Consider the following 23704-nt stretch of genomic DNA (forward strand, 5'->3'; position numbering starts at 1 on the left):
AATCCATCAGCCTTATGCGTTGTGCGGATATACCCCGATAGATGGCGCTAATACATCTTTTTATTGTAATTTATAATTACATTTATTTTACCTTATCGCAATTGCAATGACCTAATATATGATTTAAATTTAAAATTAAAGACTACCTCGTGTTGCATACATATTTACATACAACGGTTTTACTTGTTTTTTCCTTGAAACCTACCTAACTGCTTCGTAATTCGCAGTATTTTTTGTAGTAGTGTCTCGTGTCTCGTGGCATTAAGATTTATCTGTAGCTCGATGAGTGTAAGTTATCTGACAGCCGTAAAACAGTGGAGTAGACGAGTGTTAAATATAAAGTAAAAATGAAGGAAGTCGGTTCAGCTGTGGATGAAGTTTGGGCTCAGTTGGGAAGCTTTGGAAGATATACGCGAATACACTATGCCCTACTTTTAGTGCCATGTTATTTATATGGAATGTATGGATCGGTTTACAATTTTGAAGCTATGGATATTAATTACAGGTATGTTGGGCATAAAATAAATATAACATTGACCGAACAATTATATTGATATTTTTGACGATGAAAAGATGAATGAAATTATTTAGATTGATAATTAATTTAGCGGTTGTTGAAAAAATGCCGTTTAAAAATCCTGTTTTGTCACATTTTGTGTTACCCGCGATCTTGCGCGTTATTTTAAGACGCTGGCCTATGCGTGTTTAGTAACTTCTATATATTTTGTTGTTGGGTTATTTTAAAACTATGATATGTCGGTAAAGGATATATATATACTGTTGAGCATTTTTTTTAGAACTATTAGGAAAAAATATTTGTTTTTGCAATTTTTTTTCATTGATACTCTCCTCTCTTCACAATAAATGGTTAGTCGCGATAAAACCCTACAGTTTCAGAGATAAGCGCATTCAAACAAAGACTTCAGCTTTATAGTATTATTACAGAGTTATTTCATATGTTCTTTAAAATAAATACCCACGTATCAATATTTACTGACTTTAAATGAAAATATATCGCAGGTGTTTATTTTCTGTGATCCCTAATAATTATACTTTTATTATTAAAATAAATTGTAGCCAGGGCTTTACCAAAACGAATTCAAGTATTTTAACGTATTACATACTTACGTCTTGAAGGTATTTAATTAATTTTGAAAACAAATATTCTGTCCTATACGTTATTGTTGCTAACACGGAGTGCAGAGTATATATACCTAATTAAATATGTAATTTATTTTCTGTCTCTGTTCGTAGGATTAACCAACACACCGGCAGTATGTTTACCAAGTTTTTTTCGTAGCTCAAAAATTGTATACAAAATGCAGTACATATACTTGTTGATCAAAACATTTATCAAAATAAAGAGGGTGGCAATAGTTCTATTATTGGTCGCTTACTACTTCTGCGGATTTAAATATTTTTCGTGTCCTTCAATTATGAAAAAATGTATGCAGATGGTTCAGTGGCGGTTGTTAAAATGATGTTCAACTACTTAAATGTTAAATGAGAAATTTTTGAAGCTGGATGTCAACTGGCTTTAATCGTTTAATATTAGCTTATATCTGTCATAAAATAGGGGTTGTGCGGTTGCAACGCTTACAAAAAACTTACTTGGCTTATTAAGGGTTCTTATATCCATATGACACTTCAATATAAATGTAGTGGATCTATTGGATATTATCGGAAACGATTATATTACAATTTATGAGTGTGAGAAAAACTAAAGGGCTCAGATCGGCATCAAGTGTGCGATGATTGGTAACATTTGGTTTTCTAATTACTAAAATATATATATGCAACTAAACTAATGTAAGGGTATATACATAATTAATTTTTAATGTGACCGCGGTTTGTGTCGCTGGCCTTTTCATAAAATTAATTTTTCATGGCATCTGAGAATAAAAAGAGGCTGGTAGATAGGATATGAATAAATCGCGTGTCTAAATCTCGTGTACTGTAGGTATTTATTTATAAGTTTTAAAACAACGTATATATAACTGTACCAGAAAATATGACGTCACAAATTTTACACAGATAGACATCAATTATATTAGAGCATAGGTAAGCTAGCAAGGCTTCATTAAGATCATGATAAAATAAATTACGTTTAGCTGGAAGATTGTTGAAAAAATTTAGTTGTAAGAACGAGACTATTCACTGCACCGTTGAAGATAAGCGAACTGTATGTACGTATAGAAGACTTAAGAGGAAGCCTGTACAAGAAAAACCTTGTTTAGTAGTTTTATTAGTATCTGTCTGTGCTTCGCAGATGCAAAGTACCTCAATGCGAAGGAATAAATGAAACGTTATGGTTGGAGTATGCCATACCAAAAGAAAATAATAAATTATCCAAATGTAATCGATATCGGTTTTTTAATGAAACGGATGAATGCGACCTAAAAGGTTTTAGTGGAGAGATTATCAGCTGCGATTCCTATGTGTACAATGGAGTGGATTCCGTGGTTAAAGACGTAAGTTCATATTTAAATTGTCCCTGTCCCACTATACTAATATACTAAACGATTATTTTATTATATTGTTGGTTACTTATGATTCTTATTATTGAAGGCAACACGAGTGGCAATGTTTCTGTTCCTCTTATTGATTGATTTATTCAATTCAAATCAAAAATCATTTATTCATATAGGTAACATAATGTACACTTATGAACGTCAAAAAAAAATATCCATTAAAGGATTCTAATTTTACATTTACTGCCAGTTCTCAAATCAAGGGCGTAGAACGGAAGAGAAGAACTGGCAATAAACTCTCCGCCACTCTTTTTAATCGCCAAGTTTTTTTTACACAATGTTTGTAAGGAGCTGCAACCATTACACCATGTACCATATGACATCTTGAGTAATAAAGAATAAGTACCTGGATGGCCGAGCTTTGCTCGGTATTATTATTTTTTTATAAATTGTGTTTTTGGAAATTATATATAAGTACGAATTACATACTAATAAAATGATGAAATATGAACAATATAGATTATATATGCTGGAATAGCTTTAGTGTTGTTGTGTCGTTAAAGCAATTTTAAAAAAATAGTATTATTATTCGCCGATAGATGTCAGGAAGATTCAATTTTCAGTTTAAATTGGGACTACTCAAACACCACCTTTTTGTTATTTTCTATCATTTATTCCTAGCTAGATCGATTTATCGCCCCCGAAAGCCCCCGTATACTGAATTTCATGAAAATCGTTGGAGCCGATCCCGATTATATATATATATATACAAGAATTGCTCGTTTAAAGATATAAGATATAATAAATTAAAAACAAAGATTTGTCCTCAGCAGGAGGCATAGTGAAATAGCAGCACGCACTTACATACTCGTGAGAACAACACGCAATATTACTAAATGTATTCTGTTGACAGCTTGTTTGGGGTATCAAATTATTAAAAAAAAGTTATGTTAGAATATGGCAGGCGACTGCTGCAAATCTAGTAAAGAATTTCGTAATACGATTAGTTACGAGTTTGTAAAGTTATTTTATCATATAGATTATACTGTTTTGTTTGTTTTGTATCAGGCTAAGGTAGAGGTCGGCGAACTTATTAGTTAGAGCTAAATATGAATATTACAACTATAAAAAAATGGAAACCAAATCTGCTTGCTAAGTAGACTTTTAAATATTTATTTATTCGAATAAATATTAAATAAGATAATATGTCTATTTCTAAAGAAGTAGTTTAATTGTATTATAGATACAAATTAATGCACTTCAATGATGCGGACTTGACACAGTACTTTATCACTTGTCCTTACTATGCGCACTTTACTATGTTGTTAATGTCTTGTAATCGCACTCGAAACTAAATTTACTGGTCGCGTTTCGGCCTCGTGCTCATACGAGTATACCCCTAGGAATAATCTAGAACGATGTTTAACGATGTCGAACAATTCTAGAAAGAATTCCTTACGCTTTAACTCATTCGCACATCGCTCCGTCCTTGTTGTACGGCGCTCTAGAATGTTCAGTCTGGCTTTGATAAAGTTTCGATCTTCCCTCTCATTCGTGTATCGTTCCGTCCTTGTCTCATACCTAGACTGTTTACGCTACATTATTCTTCCATCAAAGGGATATAACCATTCCTGAAACGGGTTTCCTGAAAACTGTACCACCTACTTACGTGGTACACAATAAGCAACAGCCTCAAAAGATGATTCAGCTCTTGAAATCGAGGGTTTCACGCAAACTACAATTATATCTAATATATTATTTGAAACGGTCAGAAACCACACACAACAGAAAACAAACACGCTCTCAACGTCACTTGTAGAAAAATCGGAAAACTGCAATGAAATTAGATTTTAATACGTTAATTATTATCTTTCAATATAATTCCAACTAACAAATATTTACAGCAAAAACAAATTTCATGAAACAAAAATAAAAAAAAGTGTAGTTATTTAAATCTAATTTGTCTTCTTTTTATGACAACATAAATATATTCATGAATATTAAAAAAAATAACCTTCACTATGTAACTTTAATTACCACAGTACAAAAAACTATAATAATTATTTTGACGGAAATTGAGTGATTACTAGTTAATGTAAAATTATATATTGTAAACGGAAAATATACTAACGAAACTATGAAACTATATAATTAATTCACTTGTAACTAAAATACTCTTCCATCACTTTCTCTTAAATTATATTTAAGCTGTTTTAAGAAGACACATAACTAATTTTGTGAAGAAAATTTAATATATGTATTCAATTAAAATTTTATAAAGAAATTTGGCAAAACGACATATTTTTTATGAATATACATTGTTTATGAATAACGATTTATATTTTATTTTACTTTATAATGATACTGACTATTATAAAAAGATAATTATTTTGACCCGTAGCCATTAACCATGGATTTGGCCAGCCATTTATTTTATAGATACCAATATTTTTTAAGGGCCACCCGTATATTATAAAATGAAGGCGGCGTTTGTTATTTAGCCGCAATAAACTCAAAAACAACCGTATGCCTTTATGCACAGTTTAAACCGAAAGATGTGTAATTCCTGAAAAAGCTTTATTAGTCTATATTTTAAACTGATTTTGTGTAAATTGGCTAAAAAATACTATATCAATTGTTAAGGTCGCGAAGGAAATCCGCGAAGGCCTTATCCTAATAAATTAAAATTTTATACTTTTCCTGACAGTTTGACCTGGGCTGCCAGAATTGGAAGAGGACACTCATAGGAACTATGTATGGAGCCGGCTTTTTCTTATCCCTAACGACAACTGGTATTCTCTCCGATAAATATGGAAGGATCAAAGCACTAGCCGTGGCCTCATTTTCCTCAGGAGTTTTTGGTTTAATTAGATCTTTCTCAATGAACTACGAAATGTTAATCGCTACGGAATTTTTGGAGACTGCATTCGGCGCTGGCGCATATAACGCTGCTTTTGTATTAGGTAAGAATCTAACTTTAGGTCTCTGTTTGGATACCGATGTCCGGATTGGAAAGTGTCCATGGGCGGCGGTATCACTTAACATCAGGTAAGTCTCCTGCCAATTTGCGCCCTGTTCTATAAAAAAAAATAATAAGAATTCATTGGTGCAGCCGAGATTTGAATTTAAGCCTTCAGAATTAAGAGTCGCATGCCAAGGTCACAGTTGAAGGTGTTGCAATTTTCATATTATATGTTATTTCTATATACATAATTAGATTAAATATAAATTGTTGTGATTTGGTTTTAAATTTTGTCTCATGTTCATCGATCTGTAGCCGTCGGCTATTGGAACGTCGTGCCCAAATTTACAATTAAATTATTTGTAGGTACTATTTTTTCGACTGTGAAATCAGAGATATCGGCAAACTATTTTTGTCGAGTGTAACTCACATAATTTATTAGTGAAACAGATCCATAAATATTTTCGCAGCCTGCCCTATTGGGAATATCGAGATACAAATTAAGCAATGTAAATTCTGTTTTATCTTTATAAATGACCCAAGATCTTAATAATAATGTCACGATTTGGAGTACGAAAAACGCTTCGTTGGCATATTAATCTAAATAGTTCCAATATTATCAGCTTAAGTGTAGTGTATAGGTAATACTAAATATATGCAAAATTCGTTCCTGCGATCGTATCAATGACATTATTATCGAAATATTGGCAGTTTTGGCCGCGCACAACAGCTATGTGGAACCAGTTGCCCACTGAAGTATTTCCGGACCAATTCGACGAAGGGTCTTTTAAGAGAAAGAGCGTACCAATTCTTAAAAGGCTGGCAGCGCGATTGCGAGTCTTCTGGCAGTGCGAGTGTCCGTGGGTGGCGGTGTCACTTAACATCAGGTGAGCCTCCTGCCCGTCAGCCTCCTGTAAAATTAAAAATTGGTGCCTATATTTACAGTAGGTACACGTTTATTTATTATTATTAATAGCGAATAATGCTTTTCTTCAACGCACCTTTACTAATGTTACTTGTATTTCAGGCATGGAACTTGTGCAACCAAAGGGTAGAGTTTTAGGCAACACTTTAATAAACTTTGCATATATAAGCGGGAGCATGTCTCTCTCACTTTTGGCGTGGTATCTTCAGAACTGGAGATATCTCCTTAGAACAATCTATACACCAGCGATTTTTATTATCACCTACTTATTTGTGCTTAACGAGAATCCTCGATGGCTGCTTTCCAAGGGCCGGTATGAAGAAGCCCTTGTAGTTATAAAGAAGGCAGAAACCATGAATAAAGTTAAAATACGGGAAGAGGTGTTGACCTCTTTGAAAGCTGGAACTAACCAAAAAGAAATAGAAGCGCACGAAAGTTTTTTACCTGTTCTCCGGAAAATGTTAGGATCGAAAATAATTGCTTTAAGAGTATTGTTATGTTGTTATCTGTGGATGACCTGCTCGTTTACATACTATGGTCTGTCAATTAATTCTGTGTTTTTGGCGGGAAATAAATATTTGAACTTTTCGTTAGTGGCTTTTGTAGAAATACCGGCTAACTTTGTATGTTTGATGATTCTGGATAAGTTTGGGAGGAAAAAGGTTTTAGTAACAGTATACATGTTGAGCGCAATATTTTGTATGAGTTTATCATTTATTCCTGAAGGTGAGTATTTATCAATTTAATATAAATTTAAATAATATTAATAATTCCGCATATTTGAATTTATTAAGTAATTTTAAGTTCGAATATTTAATTTTAATCCAGGAAAATATAAATTAACAAAATCTTTGATTGAACTGTGATTCTTTTCAGATCTATCAATATGGCGTCTGGTCTTTTATTTATGTGGCAAGTTCTCTATTACCATAGCATACAGTACCGTGTACGTAACAGTTTCTGAAGTATTTCCCACTAATGCTAGACAGTCTCTGTTGGCGTTTTGTGCAACTACGGGACGTATTGGGTCCACTTTAGCACCACAAACGCCCTTATTAGTAAGTATTAAAAATTACATTATATTCAATATAATAACGGTAATCGCAATCTTAAAACAGATTTGGTTGGTTGATTTTTTTACTATCGAAACGTTATCAATTTGATGTGTGATTATTTTAATACGTCATAGACCATGCAAAATTAATGTCATATAATTATCAATTCCGATATTTCCACAGTAACAAAAATATTTCTAATTATAAATATTTATATTACACACAAGTCTTAAAATAGTATTTTTTGAGTGCAAGAAGGGTTTTGTGATTTGCAAAATAAAGTATTTCCGAACCTATTCGACTGAGGGTTTTTCTATTAAAAAAAACTATTTAGCTATAACTCTCGACTCTGAATCTGTGTGTAAGAATAGATCTAGTCAGATCAAGTAATTATTACGTAAATTAGGGAATTCGACAATATAAGTTCTTATAGCACTAAAAACTCCATTAAATTTTTACGCAATTGTTTTTATTCTATTCGTATTACTATCAAATTCATGATTGATATAATATAAAGATATTCGACTAGCTTTTTTATGTATATCAATCATGTTACTAAAATTATCAATATATTTTTATGCAAAATAGCCTTTTGAAATGCGCCATAAATACTCAGTCTAGACGATTAATTTAACAATACATTGAATGATATTGTTTTCATTTGTTTCACTGTTTATCCATTAACATGCCATTTTCCTCATATTGTCCAGTGTGACAAGCTAATAGTTAATGCATTATACATTGTACAATACACATGGCTAACATTGAGTTTGCGTAAAACTATATTCAAAATTAGTGCTATTGTTTCAATAAAATATACATAATTTATTTTATTTATTATCATTAAAATATTGTATAAATTATTATTACTAATTACATTGATTTCGAAAGAAATTCTTAAAGATTAAATTTGAAATAAAACCAGACTAAGAGATATTGTTATAGAATACTTTTAAGTCTATTTTAGAGGAAAAAAAAATCTAGTGTTTTATCGTAATAGAAAATGGCTTTGGATATCCTTAATTATTACATACGAAACACTAGATTTAATGGTTTACTCTAATTCGTATTTCCCGCTTGAATATATCTGAGAGAAATCCTATAAGACAAATTTAAGTACCAATTTCATATGACGGCATTTTGCATTTCATATTTATTTACATACTTTATATTTTATTTTTCTGAGTTAAAATTGTACCAAATACAACATATTGTTTATTTTTTTCAGGCGCTGTACTATGTAAATTTGCCAACAATATTTTTCGCTTGTGTTGCGCTATTAGCCAGTATGTTGGCGTTGACTTTACCAGAAACGATAAACAAAACCTTACCAGACAACTTGGAGGAAGCCAAAAGTTTTTCATAAGATCAAAGATTAAGTTAAAATCTCTTTTACGATATTGTTTTATTATAATTTTATTACGATCTTGTATGAATTATATTATCAATAAATGCTTAATGAATCATGATATTTTATTTGTCCAAGTCTGTATACCTTTTAAGTCGGATTTAAATATATATTTATGTTTATTTAAAAGAAATTCGGTCAATTTTTCCATGACTAATTTAGCCACATATTATATTGAACAAATTTACTCAATCCGGTGAGATATACAGCCTTGTTTCTGTCACTAACCTAGAAACAAAGCAAATACGGAACCAAAATTTCTCCAGGCAATCTCTCATACTGACTCTCTTGACTGCACCACACCCAACCGCATATAGAACTTACTTCTTATTCAAAAGTAATCCACATACTTAATTATTTATTTATTTATTTAAACTTCGTTGCACAGAAACACAAGAAACACAAATAACACAATAGTCGACTAATTTGAATTATAATTCACATAAGTCGACTATAGGTATTTATCCATTTAAAAGTACATGACAATCAGTGAACATAAATTTTACAAAAAAGAAAAAAGCAATTAAAATAGAACACTTCCAATGTTAGTTTTTACTAGTTTTCATTTAAAAATAATAATTATTATTAACAAGGCGAGTAAGGTGCTAGATAGCCGTTTAAACATTTTTTTAAATTAATCACCCCACTACCAAATATCGTCACTTAGTTACTGATGAATCGTACTTCATATACTTATTCCACCTGGGCAAGCCTCTAAGCTGTTATGTTTATATACGTAAGTTTGTATTACATGTAGTTTTATAAACATAGTTTATATAGATTATTTTGTATTAATGATTTAACTTTTCAAAAACGATATCGGGCTCAAACCGAACAAAAAGACTATTTATTTACACAGTTGTTTATCTATATATATATCTATAGACGTTCTGGTAACGGGATTTTCGTATTATTCAATTTAAGATAAAAGCAACTGATAGAGATACGTAACAAGTAGTATATCATTATCTTTGATCTTGTTAAGTCCTAGCAACTAGGTAGTTACTATTTTATCTTTTTTGAACAAAGACTTCGTACTTCTTGATCTTGTAGCTTATCTAAGGTTACTGAAATAAGTCTGTATTCGCCACGGTATTATATTTAATTTAAATAATTGTTCTTAGAGCTCAATTTCATAAAACAAATGTGTGAAACAGGAAAAAGTGTTTGTGTTTTTAGTTATTAAATATCCTACTTACTACTATTCCTACCTTCTAGTATCATAAAAGGAAACATTATAAAACAAATATAACACGGAACAACCGAGGTTTGAACAAATGGCAGAAGGAGCTGGTTCCAATTTAGATGAAGTCTGGAGGATTCTAGGGCCTTTCGGAAAATACACTGTTGTGAATTATGCCTTCCTGCTGTTTCCATGTTACTTGGCTGGTATATATGGATCTGTGTTTAACTTTGAGGCTATGGATATTAACTATAGGTAATAATTGATATTTATTTACTACGATGACGCATTTTGTTCGGTTAACACGTTCATATAAATGTGTTGACGTTAAGACTCTCTATCTTTTTATTTATCTAAATATATAAAACAAAGTCGTCTTAGTGACACCACTGATAACTCAAGATCGGCTAGACCGATTTTAGTTATGTCTTCTTTGGTGGACTCTTCTCCTCTCCGAATTGACAGATATTTTAAAAAGAATTCGTGCCAGTTTAAGAGATTCCGTTCTTGGGGTGAATGAGGAGATGCATAATCAGGCTTTAATCTCGATGAAGACATGTGTTTCTAATCACAATATTGGCGCTAGAGAGAAGAGGTATAATGTGTAAAACTGCTATTCTTCTTTCGCAACGGCAAGCAGTACAACATTTCTGTACTGCAAAAAAAGTTGTATTAATGTTATTACCTTAATTAAATCCTTAATGAAGTTTATCTAAGAGTAAAACAATATTAGAATGTTAGGCAGAACGAAGTCAGCCGGGTCAGGTAAACAAACAAATTCTTATGTAATAATAAGAATCGTTTTTGTGTGGTTATATTCAATTAAAATTTAGATGTGGTTTTAGGAATTGAAATTAAAATTAAATGAAATATAACGTTAATAATATGAAATGTTTATTAATTGATAGAAAAATAAAATTTTAAGAGTATTTTAAATATTTTTAAAACAAATTAAATCGAGACTTCTAAAATAATATCGAATATTTTCAGATGTGCCATACCCGAATGTGAAAATGAAAACACAACTTGGATAGAGTACGCTATACCCAAACATAATAACAAGTTTGACAAATGCAGAAGATATGATTACTTTAATGAAAGTGACACATGCGATCAAATGTCCTTCGATCAGTTCTCAATTTCCAACTGTAAAGAATATATCTACAGCAGTGAAGATTCAGTAGTCAAAGATGTAAGTTATCTACTAACTAGAATTGTTATGGTTTTTACTTGAAACGTCTTAAGGAGTACGTATTTGTATTTTTCTCTTTATAGAAAAGATTAGGTAAATTGAATCCTCTTTCATCACTTTTATTTTAAAAAAAGAAACATTTTCTCAAATAAAACTAATTTACTCAATATCCTAATTGGGCATGGCTACGTATTTTTGTTTTGGCGTCTGTTTCATTGATAAAAATATTTAACAAGAAGACAAAACATAATTTATTATTACTTAACAGGACACGGTTTTTCTGTCCACCAGGACGTCAAATATATTTATATAATTAACATATATACTAAGGTCAGTGACATTTACACTATATTAATATAACCATTAAAACTGCACGAAAAACGTAATAAACCAATGGAAACAATGACGCTCACGACGATAGATAGCCGATGCAAGAAACCTGTCCTTGATGATGATACATTTTTTGGATCTGACTACTTCATCGTGCGACCAAGTGTTACTTGTACACTAGAAAGAACACATTGGTCACACCAGTCAGAGCGACCTAAGGGTTAAGAATTTAATGCTTAAAAATTACATTATTGATTACACAGTTGATTCTTGGAACGGGTGTTTAAGGATTTGTACTAATGTTCATGATGAAGCTTGTCATCCGCGCTAAAGGAGCAGACCGTAAAAAATTGTTTTCACGTACAGAAATGTTATTTATACCTTAATAGAAAGTGGTGATCTTTTAAACAATTTCGCTTTTTATAACGTCTTGGGACCATCATGGGCTTACTTGTTATTTCTAATTCCAGTTCAACCTCGGCTGTCAAGATTGGAAGAGGACACTAATAGGTACAATGTACTGCGCAGGTTTTCTTATAGCATTACCACTAACCGGAGTACTTTCTGATAAATATGGAAGAGTAAAAGCCATGGCCGTTGCTTCTGCTATGTATGCCATATTTGGAACTTTACGATCTTTCTCGAATAGTTACGAAATGCTGATCGTTTTTGAGTTTTTGGAGACCGCAACAGGAGCAGCGACGTATAGCACAGCTTTTGTCTTTGGTACGATTTTAGAAGCATTTGACAATATCTTTTATTTTAAAAATTTAGAGGGGAGAAACCAATTATTAGGTATGAAGAACGCTTAACGTCCGAACCCAATAATTAATTCACAATCTCAGATTGAAATAAATCTGAGATCAGATGTAGATAGGAGATCTACATCCCAATAATCAAACCCTATAAAGACAATCCAATTTTTGGAGACGAATAGAATCTTCGCTCTTTACATTAATATTTGATAATAAATATAAACCAAATAATGTGAATAAAACCGTACATATAATATTAAAACATATCAAATAGCTTTTTAAATATTTAAAAAACTGGTGTAAGTTAAAATATTCAGATAGGAAATTGGCACAGTTGAACTGCCATTTTTATAAATAGCGGCGGTATCACTTAACATCAGGTGAGCCTCCTGCCCGTTTGCCCCCTGTTCTATAAAAAAAAAAAAAAAAACACATACACCGATCCTACCTACCATGGATAGCTTATATTGACAGATGCCTATAATAATCCGACGATCGGTTTTTGGCAGACGTTCATCAATATTTAGCGTAAGGGAACCCCCCCTTTTCGTAATATATATTATATATATTAAACTATTGCAATTGATAATCCTTAAAGTATACTTATAGGTATGGAGCTAGTGCGTCCCGATGGCAGAGTCTTTGGTAACACACTGATGAACTTCGCATTCATTCTTGGTTCAATGTCCCTCTCGCTACTTGCATGGGCCTTGCAGAATTGGCGACTAATGTTGAGAATCGTATACGCACCGGCTATTTTAGTTTTATCGTACCTATTTATTCTAAACGAAAGCCCGCGATGGCTTCTCAGCAAAGGACGATGTGAAGAAGCATTGACTATCTTAAAAAAGGCAGAGAAGATGAACAAAGTAAAAATACCAGAGCATTTACTGTCATCATTAAAAGCAACTGCAAAGTACGACGAATCAAGTATAGATGAAATGAAATTTGGAACTGTCTTCACAAAGGTAGTGAAATCTAGAACAATGTTGTTAAGACTTGTGCTATGCTGTTATCTGTGGATCACCTGCTCTTTTGCGTATTACGGCCTATCGATTAATTCCGTATCGTTGGCTGGAAATAAATATTTGAACTATACGTTTGTGGCCTTTATAGAGATACCGGCGAATATTTTTTGCTATGTAGTTTTAACTAGGTTTGGAAGAAAACGGGTGTTGGTGACAATGTATGCCTTAGGAGGGATCTTCTGTATTGGTCTCACGTTGATAGCACGTAAGTTAATATTATACGTACAATGAGTTCTAAAGTACGCACACTTTGAAGTGTTAGTTTACGGCAAGCATCCTCATATGTATGCTTAACATAACTTTAAGTACCAAGACTTAATATTGCTAACAATGTACGTAATATGCGATTACATATTACTATCTTTCGAATAAGGAAAGATCATGAATTGACTTGTAATTTTCTAAATAATTCGAAAAAAATAAGTAACTAAGTAGATCAAATAGTTTGAAAACTTTTCCGCAAAAGAAGTTCTGATATAATCTTTAAATTTTATATTTTCATTGAGCATTGAAAAGCAATAAAATCCCGTGTTTTGAACAGTAAAACCACAATACAGAAAAAAAACTCGCCACTAAACCTATTTTTCAGGTGATTCTCTTTGGTCGTTGTTCATCTATTTAGCCGGAAAATTCGCAATAACAGTAGCATATAGCACCGTATATGTCACGGCCTCTGAGATCTTCCCAACGAATGCGAGACAATCACTTCTTGCTATATGTTCCACCACAGGAAGAGCGGGGGCAACAATGGCGCCTTTGTCTCCATTACTTGTAAGTAGTTTTTTTCGGAGAAAAATCAGTCACTTTTTATCTCTTCTAAGTACTGTGAAAGAAAACATCACGAGGTAAAGCCATGTTCACAAAAAATCAACGTGACCACACGTTTAGGTAGGTACAGAAGAATTTGACTTTATTTCCTATAAAATTTCTATAAAACAAACAAAGAACGTATCAATTCTTAAAAGGTCGGCAACGCAGTGGCGAGCCCTATGGAATTGAGAGTGTCCATGAGCGGCGGTAGCACTTGACATAGGTGAGCCTCCTGCCCCATGTTTACCATACTCTTCCGAGATTTCTTGACCGATTTATATGCATTTATTTGCAATTCAGTAGGTCTGAGAATCGGCTACTATCTATTTTGCATACCCCTAAGCGATATAGAGCGTCCACCTCAAGATGTTTTTTAAATATATTTTGACGAAATTTTTGTTTATATTTTTTTATGATATAACATATAAAAATACATACAAACCTTAATTTTCACTGCTCTACAATTAACCCCTATTTTTTTGATACTTAAGGACTTTGAAGTATGTCACTAGGATAGCAAATGAAATATATATATATATATACTAGCGGATCCGACAGACGTTGTCCTGTCTACACGTCTTTAATTTCAAAATTTCAATTTTTAATAAGCCATTTTGATGAAAATTATTATTCAAATGTTATGACAATATCTAACGATCCAGCACATGGTCACACACGATATAACACAATGATAACAAAACTTTTTTTAAATTTCGGGACAGACTAAAATTAAAATTCGAATATTATTTAAAATTTGACACTGCGATGGTAGCGCCGTCTGCCGGATCCAATGTCAAACATTCCAAAATCAACAACAACTAATAAATTGAAAATTAATTACTAAAACATTGTCCAGCGGACAAAATTGTGAATCTAAACCATTCCCAGATCCCCTTGAACACACACAAAAAATTTCGTCTAAATCGGTCCAGTCGTTTAGGAGGAGTTCAGTCACATACACACGCACACAAGAAATATATATAGTAAGAAATTAACAAATAAAATTACTAAAAATAACCAAATTAAATTACACGAAATTAACCACAAATTCAACAACAATAGTAACGTCCTATATCTAGTGCGAGCGTCGAAGAAGTGCGCCCGACCATACAGCGCGCCGTGCTTATATAGCCTGAAAACCAGTTTAGTCCAGTATACCCTACTGCTACACGTCACTTGACTTTTTACAGCTTATTCGGCCTCTCCTGACGACGGTGCGTCCTCGCCCGTGTGATGATAGGCAGGTTGGCATGTTGAAACTTGACCTGCTGATGACTCTTGTATCACGTGCGGTGGTTGTGGTGAAGGACTATCGTCATCATCAGCGCCACCTAAAAATTACATGATTTTTGTTATTATAACGTTAAATTAACATAACTTCATCGAAAGTAAGAGCGCATCCATTACTCTCGACACAACATTAGTTCATTTTTTTTTTTTTTTTTACATAGCAAGAGCGTCTCCATTGCTATCAACAGTAAGAGCGACTCCATTACTGTACATCACACTAAGCAAGAGCGACTCCATTGCTTTAACAGTAAGAGCGACTCCATTACTGTACATCACACTAAGCAAGAGCGAATCCATTGCCATTGATAGTAAGAGCGACTCCATTACTATCACACAAGACTCCCGCAGGTCTTTACCAAAATAGGTACTACCTATATGATAAGCAGTCCTAATAAAATTACAGTTCTCACAAACATTTATCAACATACATAAGTTTTGAAAAGGCAAGTAAAAATTACTTACTCTCAAAGAATGCGGCACACACATCAGGGGTCCATTCCCCGCGCCAGGGCAACATGTATTCCGCGGCAGCTTTACCATAAGAACCAGCGACTAATTTTAGTTCATATCTGTCCTGCGACAACGTCGCTAAAACCACATATGGTCCGCGCATACAGGAGTCTAGCTTACCAACAGCTTGGCACAAATGCAAAATCGCCGCCATTGAAATGCACACCCTTGCGAGTCAACCTCGCAATGCACGATGTCTTCATATCTTGACCATTGCTAATGACTCGGCATAGATACTCGATCTCCGTAGTCTGAAAGTTACATTTTTTTTTAAATTAATGGAAAAGCCTGTCTTACCCTTACCCTTACCCCCATCTCTGACACATCATGTAATGTACCTAAACCCTCTTCTATTGTTTTACTAGGTAAAAATACGTCATATACACAATTACAACACACAAGGGCTCTGCCTGAATCTATGTAAAATCGTAACGTATTTGATATAATTCGTTGATATACAACCTGTGCATTGCCTAATTCTTATGGCATCTTTATGTACTCATAGTGACCCTCAGGTGTTACGAATCTCGGAGTGGTGTCGATGTTTTTTATTTAATTTTATCTGGTGAAAGCCAGTAGCCATATCAAGGCAAATATAATAGGTAGCTTTATCTAGCCAATCAATATGGTCCTCAATTAACGGAAGCGGGTATTCCAACTGTCTTTGAGTTTTAAGTTTAAAGTCGACACAAAGCCTATCTGAATCGCTTTTTTTTTACAAATCTCTATCTCTAATTATTTATTGATTCAACACATCTTTTATGATATCTCTAACGCGTAATTTTTCATCATACGACATTTCATAAGGGCGGTAAATTATAACTAATTTAGCCTACCGCTCGACTCGGAACGCTATCGAACAAAACAGTCCTCCGTTTTATGTCCTACCTTCTTACAAAATGTGCAAATAATTTTGATATTAGAAAACTGCCTTTTTCTAAACTTGAATTGTTTGTAGATTGGGTCTCTGGTGCAGTTTCATACTTAGTTTTTTTTTAGGACACAAAATTTGTATATGACCAATTTCCCCAGATGAAAAACAGTTAATATTAGACTGAAAATTATCTCGTTTTCGGGAATTATTTCGCAAATTTTAGTTACATAAATTACAAAAATCCGCCACATATGAATAGGCATGCAAATGTCATCTTATATTTTATTTATTTGATCTATTGAATAATAAGACTAGTTATCAAATCCCACATTTAGAAAAACACATTTAGAAAAATGACAGCGTAGAGCTAGTTAGACACCAATATTTGTAAAAAATCCTATCCAAAAAATACAACGATTTAAACGTTAGGCTTATTTTTCTTGTATTTAATAACATCTGAAGTGATGTTCCCCGCGTTAATTTCAAATCTATGATCTAGGTAGTCGCCTACGCTATAAAAACACCTTGCCTTTAAGAACCCAATCACCTTCCTCTTGAAAACATTTGTCCTTTTAACGTGATTTTGTATTATAGAGCGCGGTTCTAGGGGCTTGGTATATAATGAAAGGAATTTATCTAAGCCTACCGATGATAAATTAGCACTAGTCGCGGCGGCGCGAACTTGTGGGTCCTTAATACCCCAAATAACTACTGCGACAATTAACTCTTCACTCATTCCTCGTACAACACGCAATACGTGAGATAACTATCAGAGTCTGTTGTCATTACGTCGAATAAAATATTTGCTAAGTCTACTCGCTACGGAAAAAGCTATTTAAATTCTCTCAACTATGATCATTACTAAGCCACTCATTTCGCCACACTTTAGCATCCCCTTTCAAACAATATCCAATCAGAGATACACACTCACGGTCATCCCAATAATTAGACAACCGCGCAGTCTTCCTCCTCACATCATATATCGAAATATTTGAAAGACGGGTCAAAATTAGAAATATAAATGGAGTTAGATCTTACCAGAATTGTGCTCAACGCACTTACTAGTTTGTCGGTCACCTGATTAAGTACCAGATCAGTGCTTGACTCGCATGCGCTGCTTGAACTTGGCACCGGAGCGTTCTCAGTACCATTGTGCGAACCGTCAGTACCAGGTGGTAACGAGTGTCGCTTAAGGAAGAACGCAGCAAATCCGATGGTGTTGCGCATGTCGGTGCAAAGGGCCGACCCCCTCGCGGTGGTGTTGCTGAGCACAGTTGTGGTGACACCACTGGTGGACATAGCTCAGTCGCTTGCGTCGGTTGACGGTTTAATATCGACTGTAACGTTTCTTCAAGCCCAGAGACGGGCACACCGTCTTTTTTTTACGTGTTCACCGCCTACCCTCCATTATTTTTATTAAACGTATATCACTCGCGTTTCAAACTGACTAAAATAAAACTACGTGGGCGTTAATTTAAACTAATCAGAAATGAGAACGAATCCCACTACTGAAGTAAGAAATTAACAAATAAAATTACTAAAAATAACCAAATTAAATTACACGAAATTAACCACAAATTCAACAACAATAGTAACGTCCTATATCTAGTGCGAGCGTCGAAGAAGTGCGCCCGACCATACAGCGCGCCGTGCTTATATAGCCTGAAAACCAGTTTAGTCCAGTATACCCTACTGCTACACGTCACTTGACTTTTTACAGCTTATTATATATTAAGATACATAAAAATAAAATAGCTAAATATATATTATATAATATATAAAATAGCAAAATGTAACATGTTGCTGTGTACTAATAGTCAGGCATTTAGGAGAAGTTCGCGCGGGTAGCTTGTAATATCTATATTTTAATGACATTTTAGGGCGGATGAAATACATGTTAAATACATGTTTTCTTTTTCAGGCACTATATTACGACAATTTACCCACTATAATCTTCGGCAGCCTTGCGTTGCTTGCTAGTCTACTATCGCTTACTATACCGGAAACAGATCATGTAACTCTTCCAGACAGTGTAATAGAAGCCAAGAAGATTGCTCAAATAAAAAAGACTTCTAAATTATAAAAAAAGGTAAAAGTTTATGAAATTAAAAGACATGAAAAATGTATACAGATATAATAAAATACTATCATACATTATGATAGTATTTTATTATATCTTTATGTAATTGTAGAAGTTATATGTGGAATAGACAGACAGACATCAAAATGTTGAATGTTTGTAATATATTATGTCCGGTGGAAACGAAACAAAATACAAAACGATGGCGGGTTCCGTTTAGTGATTGGTCGACTGTATCTCTACTGTAACACCAGTGACTCTTACAGAATGTTTTCTCTAGAACCAGCATCAAATACCCCTAAATATCGATTAAAAATCTCTAATGTTGTTATGCACTATTGGAGGTCAAACGTTTAATTTCAAATATAAATCAAAAATTCGTTCAAATTGTATAAATTTTAATTTTTATAGCTTTTAGTATTTCAGTAATATCTTGGAGGTTATATGTATTTCGTTTATTTTGTTTGTTGGATTCTAGGTTTAGTATAAATTGAATAGAATCGCGCGTTTAAATATCCCCCAAAATACATGTACCTCCCAAAACCCCCCTAGGACATCTTGATTCCCTCTATATTTAGGCGTAGATTGTAGCGACTACATTTGACTTGACGTGTTCTCGCTCGTCCAATCACAATAAAACGTAATGTCATCCTTCGTCTTTTAATTTACATTCCTTCCACTTCAACAGTGTATAAAGTAAAATACAACAGTGTATAAATAATATATCTACATCAGTGAACAAAGCAAATACAATATAGAATACACATTTGCATAGCCAAAATGTTGTATTCTCAATACATCCATGAAAGCGATATTCATCAATCGTACAGTTCTCGATAGTATACTCCACAATTCAATTCAAAACTGAATAAAATAAAAGTATTATTATTTTTGGGGCTATCGACAGCCGGTTTGAAAACCCTCTAACGAAATTCATACGACGCCAACACTGAAATTAAATTACATGCGAAAAGTAAACCGATATCCAACGTTACTCAATTATGCCCAAATCTTTTGTATTGAGTTTGGCGTTTAGATATTTTTGAATAATTTGTTTAAAAAAGCTTGATAATCCGGTTTTGCGGAGAGTTTGAGGAAAGTCTCGGTGTTATATAAATAAACCAGACGTCGTTATTTAACTACGAAGTACATAGAAATGCACAAACATTTCTATGTACTTATTATGTGGTGTATGTGTGTGTCAAGTTTTTTGTAAATTAAAGAAACATCATATTTTTTCCTTACTAGGATTTTTTTATCAATACACAGTAAGAAAAACTTATAATGATAAACTTAAATTGTATTTCCTAATAATGAAATAAAACTTTTAACAGCCCTCAACATACAAATTACCCCGGGCATAGGCCTCACGTTGGGATAGACCAACATTACATTCTTATATACTCATAATTACGTGCTGTAAGTTAAACATGTGAAACAAAGCCTACGACGTCTTTAATCCCAATTTTTTTCTCAAAATAAGTACCGCTGTGAGATAAATTAAATTAATATATGTACCATTTAATTACTCTCCAGTTTTTTAACACGTAAAACACGTACAGTTTTTTTAAGTCTTAATAATTGTATTAATCATGAATAGATGGCGCTGATTAAAAGCGTCTAATAACGAAGAGTGCCTTGGTAATAAAGTCAGTGTAAGTTGTTGACCAATTTTTAAATATTGAATCTGAAAGCACAAAGTGATCCATATTTGCCCTTTAGTGCCCACTAACCCGATGCGGGTCTGTTTGTATCTCTAAATTGATAAGGGCCCAAACTATTGCGACAGTGTTTGTTAACGTTTAACTAAATAAAAAGTTGTTAATACGAAACATCCATACGCTAAAGACCACAAAACACTTATTCTGCTTTGTTGTTACTTAATTAAAACCCGAGAATTTTCTTAAGAAATCTTTATAACATGAATAAAGTGAATCGGAAGGTTTAATCTACTATATAAAAATAAGTCGGGTTTTCCTTCCTGACGCTATAACTTCAGAACGCACGAACCGATTTCTACGGTTTTGCATTCGTTGGAAAGGTCTCGGGCTCCGTGAATATTTATTAAAATTCAGGAAGTATTTCAACAGAAAAACGGGAAAATCTTTTTTCACATACAGCGCCATCTCTGATACGTAGCATGAATCTGCGCAAATCAATATTTTAAGTAGATGGTGCCGGTATGTGATACAATGTTAAGTACAGGACACTAAGAAAAAGAAGAAAACAGACGTCACTAAGAACAGACTTTTAAGACGAGTAAGCATGTATTTTTTCCCTTAAGCGTTTGTATAAGAATATTATTTAATCCCTGTTGTTTGTGAAGAAATATACCAATTTAACAAAGATAAAAAAGGGTTGTGGGTTGTGATTTATAAAAATACTAGCGACCCGCCCCGGCTTGGCACGGGTGCAATGCTGATATTAAATACACTACAGAAAATCTGTGAACGTTGTATATAAAATAAGATAAACGAAAATAAACGAAGGTAAACCTTTGTTGCATTTTTCGATCCGTACTCAATCGACGACACCGTAATCAATGAGACAATGTTTGGTTTCCCAATAAATAAATAAATAAATAGACATTTGAGTTGAAATTTGGGAAACTAATCCATCGGTAATTATATCTTTTATATACGTAAATTATTTTCCAAGTTATGCGTTGATTGACTCTCATCAATAAAGAGAACTGTTCGAATTTATAATTAATTCCAAACGCACAAATCAACTTGCGATCTTTCTGAGCTGCGGAAAATTGTCTTCACTACATATTATAAAACAAAGTCGCTTTCTCTGTCCCTATGTCCCTTTGTATGTTTAAATCTTTGAAACTACGCAACGGATTTTGATGCGGTTTTTTTTAATAGATACAGTGATTCAAGAGGAAGGTTTATATGTATAATAAGATCCATTAAATGGTGGAGAAGTACTGTTATTTTTGAGGTTTTAGAAACCTCGTGATGTCGTAAATAATTACATTTTTTCCGCTTACATTGCAAACGCAGGCTGAACCCTACGAGTTTTATCAAAATAATGTACTAAGTATTGTACACATTGAAAAGGTCTACAGAAAAGTCCATGATGGTATATGTCTATCTCTTATGGATAACCCACATTTTTATATACAACGTTCACAGATTTTCTGTAGTGTCAGTTTAGTATCAGCATTGCACCCGTGCGAAGCCGGGGCAGGTCGCTAGTATCCATATAATTGTCAGAAAAAAAACTTTGCAGTTTTTAGTTGTGGGCCACATCATATTTGTATCTGTTTCATTTCTATTAGGCACGTATGTGATCAGCTTTTTGGGAAAAATTTTGTGTTTTAATTTATTGGTAATACGATTGTAATTATGTAGAAAACAATTAAAATTATTTATTATGTATAAATTGATAATAGTATTTTAAAGTTAAACAACAATGCAAATAAAGTGATTTAATTTTAAACTAGGTTATAGTAAATGCGTTACGAATATCCGTGAAATATTATAAATAATTTTAAATGCACAAATCAAACACCTTATTAAAGCGATATAATAATTGGTATGATTCTAGGCTTCAATTCTCGGTAGTAATTTGGTTGCGTTGGAAGGTCAAACTGCTGCCAACTTTAATATATTAACTACGTATAGATGTAGAAGACCAATCAAAAATCTGTTTATTTAAACAAAGCTACGAAAATATTTTTCATAAAAGCACCGAAGTAGGTACGCCTTTGCTATAAAAGTACCTATGTACTTAAATAAAAACAGTCTCATTTCTTTTTTAGTAAAATTTGAAAAGATCTAGAGACTTCGCGTGGGTATGACAGAAAAGGCTATTCGGGCGGATTTCTCGCATTTTAAAGAAACCTTTTCATTTTCCTCGCCAATTACCCGTAAACCCTTTTGAAAAAACCCCAATTTTCGTTAAATAACCAAAGAGGACCTTGTTACATCCATTATGACTTAATCAATGTTTAATCATGTCATTTACAATAGTCATTGAGTGAGGGTAAATTGAATTACTGAGTAATGTTCAATTCTTATTCATACTTAATTAGATTCATTTGTATTATACTATAGAAATTAGTTTATCATATATTCATAGTATCTTTTATAGATTTATTCAAATTGTGTCGCTTTATCAGGGCAATAAGTGTCTAAGGTCTGAATTTTCCTCAATATTCAAAGTGAAATTTGTTACTTAAATAAATCCTGAAAATAACATCCTAGACGACGCCAACATCGTCCAATTCATAAAGTGCAACAGGCTCAAGTGGCGAACACAGTTCGCCCACAGAATACAAAACCCCAAAGTCCTGACTAAACTTACAACCCGGTAGCAAAAGAAAACCCGGTAGACCGAGATGGGATTAGTGGGATGGAGTTGTCAAGGACCTCGAAACAATAGGGATTCGCAATTGGACGCGGGAAACACTAGATAGATTGCGATAGCGAAGTGTAATTGGCTAACTAATACAAGTCCATCTTTATAGAAAAGGCAATCGTTTTGTGCCTTTGGGATTGAAACATTATTGACGCGAATCTAACCCAAAAACGTGAAAAAGAAAGCACGTAAGCTAACAACACTTGCGCTTATTTAGTACGTATGATGGGAATTTCTCTCGAATTCAGAAAGCACTCATCAATATACAGTGATCCAAATACATAGTCCTATTAGCTGTAAATACAATATTCCAACTGTTGTAAAGCAAAATGTTAATACATATTTTAATACACTTGAATAAGTTGCTATTCATTAATTTTGAATTCATTTCAGTAATGAATTACACATGATACGCCGTTTATGCGTATTTGGTGCGTATTACGAAAATTATCATCTGGCTGGC

At 33.2% G+C, this 23704-nt stretch overlaps 2 protein-coding genes across 3 annotated transcripts; both read left to right on the forward strand.

Moving 5' to 3' along the window:
* The first annotated feature begins 203 nt into the window (after positions 1 to 203).
* Positions 204 to 8877, forward strand: LOC111000895 (solute carrier family 22 member 5). The gene is made up of 6 exons (XM_022270498.2): positions 204 to 505; positions 2270 to 2471; positions 5179 to 5434; positions 6461 to 7084; positions 7235 to 7416; positions 8642 to 8877. Exons 1-6 carry the CDS (start codon positions 348 to 350, stop codon positions 8777 to 8779), a joined length of 1560 nt encoding a protein of 519 aa, XP_022126190.2. The 5' UTR covers positions 204 to 347; the 3' UTR covers positions 8780 to 8877.
* Positions 8878 to 9804: 927 nt separating this feature from the next.
* On the forward strand, positions 9805 to 18916 carry LOC111000892 (solute carrier family 22 member 21). 2 transcript variants are annotated; one of them, XM_045628243.1, is made up of 7 exons: positions 9807 to 9913; positions 10040 to 10259; positions 10995 to 11196; positions 11997 to 12252; positions 12891 to 13514; positions 13899 to 14080; positions 18715 to 18916. In XM_045628243.1, the coding sequence occupies exons 2-7, from the start codon at positions 10099 to 10101 to the stop codon at positions 18874 to 18876; spliced, it is 1587 nt and encodes a 528-aa protein (XP_045484199.1). In that variant the 5' UTR covers positions 9807 to 9913; positions 10040 to 10098; the 3' UTR covers positions 18877 to 18916. The 2 variants fall into 2 exon arrangements, with proteins under 2 accessions (XP_022126187.2, XP_045484199.1); XM_022270495.2 differs by having other exon boundaries at positions 9805 to 10259.
* Positions 18917 to 23704: the final 4788 nt, after the last annotated feature.

Source organism: Pieris rapae, chromosome 5 (genome assembly GCF_905147795.1).
Source record: "Pieris rapae chromosome 5, ilPieRapa1.1, whole genome shotgun sequence".
In the NCBI taxonomy this organism is placed as follows: Eukaryota; Metazoa; Arthropoda; class Insecta; order Lepidoptera; family Pieridae; genus Pieris; species Pieris rapae.

Coding starts and splice junctions, on each gene's coding strand:
- LOC111000895 (XM_022270498.2), top strand. CDS start 348: ATGAAGGAAGTCGGTTCAGCTGTGGATGAAGTTTGGGCTCAGTTGGGA. Junction 506..2,269: donor GCTATGGATATTAATTACAG/GTATGTTGGGCA, acceptor TGTGCTTCGCAG/ATGCAAAGTACCTCAATGCG. Junction 2,472..5,178: donor TGGATTCCGTGGTTAAAGAC/GTAAGTTCATAT, acceptor TTTTCCTGACAG/TTTGACCTGGGCTGCCAGAA.
- LOC111000892 (XM_022270495.2), top strand. CDS start 10,099: ATGGCAGAAGGAGCTGGTTCCAATTTAGATGAAGTCTGGAGGATTCTA. Junction 11,197..11,996: donor AAGATTCAGTAGTCAAAGAT/GTAAGTTATCTA, acceptor TTCTAATTCCAG/TTCAACCTCGGCTGTCAAGA. Junction 14,081..18,714: donor CGCCTTTGTCTCCATTACTT/GTAAGTAGTTTT, acceptor TTTCTTTTTCAG/GCACTATATTACGACAATTT.